This window comes from Monopterus albus, unplaced genomic scaffold, assembly GCF_001952655.1.
Source record: "Monopterus albus unplaced genomic scaffold, M_albus_1.0 scaffold5745.1, whole genome shotgun sequence".
Taxonomy (NCBI): domain Eukaryota; kingdom Metazoa; phylum Chordata; class Actinopteri; order Synbranchiformes; family Synbranchidae; genus Monopterus; species Monopterus albus.
The window spans coordinates 1-738 of record NW_018133606.1 but is presented as its reverse complement, the minus strand read 5'-3'; the positions used below and the strand labels follow the sequence as shown (position 1 = coordinate 738).

Here is a 738-nt window from a genome sequence, read left to right as displayed (position 1 = left end):
ACAAAATTATACAGCGTTAATGTTGTTAACAGTAGATCACCAGCGTGTTCAGGAAACATGCCTTCAGTAAAATACATCTGTTTTTGTTAGTCAATAAGATGAATGACCAACTTTTTTAATTTCAGGGAAGTGCCTGTTTTTGTCTGGATTTACTGAGGAGCAACTCAACCATATGCATGACAACACCCTGCCTGTCAAGTACAGGATGGGCTTCACCAACATGGTGGCAAGGGCAACACCAGGGAGCAAAGACCTCTCAAGGTGGGTCTACAGATGGACTGTTGACATCACTCAGGAAATCTATATTTAGGGCAACGAGTGGGCAACCTGAAGTTACTAGACAAGAAGAGTAATGTCGGACTGTGATTGGCTGAGATTTCTTTTAGCTTTGAGATAAAAGTTTTGTTGAAACACTATTGCAACCATTTTTCTTTTCATCTCAACAGTAAAGAGTTACGTGAAGGAGGCAAAATTCTCGTAGAGAAGTTAAAGAAATTCAAGCCTCTTATTGCTGTTTTCAATGGAAAATGTAAGCACTCTCCTACTCAGAGCAACAGCTACAATAAAGTGATTTGTTAAAGTGAATTAAGGCTGTGTTCTCCTGTTCCCTCACAGGTATCTATGAAATGTTCTGCAGAGAGTTGTTTGGTAAAAAACCTCAGAATCTTGAATTTGGTTTGCAGCCACACAAGATCCCCGACTGTGACGTGGTGAGCACTAAAATGCTTCACAACCTTT

General features: G+C 40.1%; 1 protein-coding gene across 1 annotated transcript; it reads left to right on the top strand.

Moving 5' to 3' along the window:
• Positions 1-99: 99 nt before the first annotated feature.
• Positions 100-710, top strand: LOC109954296 (G/T mismatch-specific thymine DNA glycosylase-like; the record flags this gene model as incomplete). The annotated part of the gene is made up of 3 exons (XM_020589669.1): positions 100-261; positions 447-529; positions 616-710. Coding segments are annotated over exons 1-3 (267 nt in total), but the record flags the coding sequence as incomplete, so codon positions are not given.
• Between the last annotated feature and the right edge of the window lie 28 nt (positions 711-738).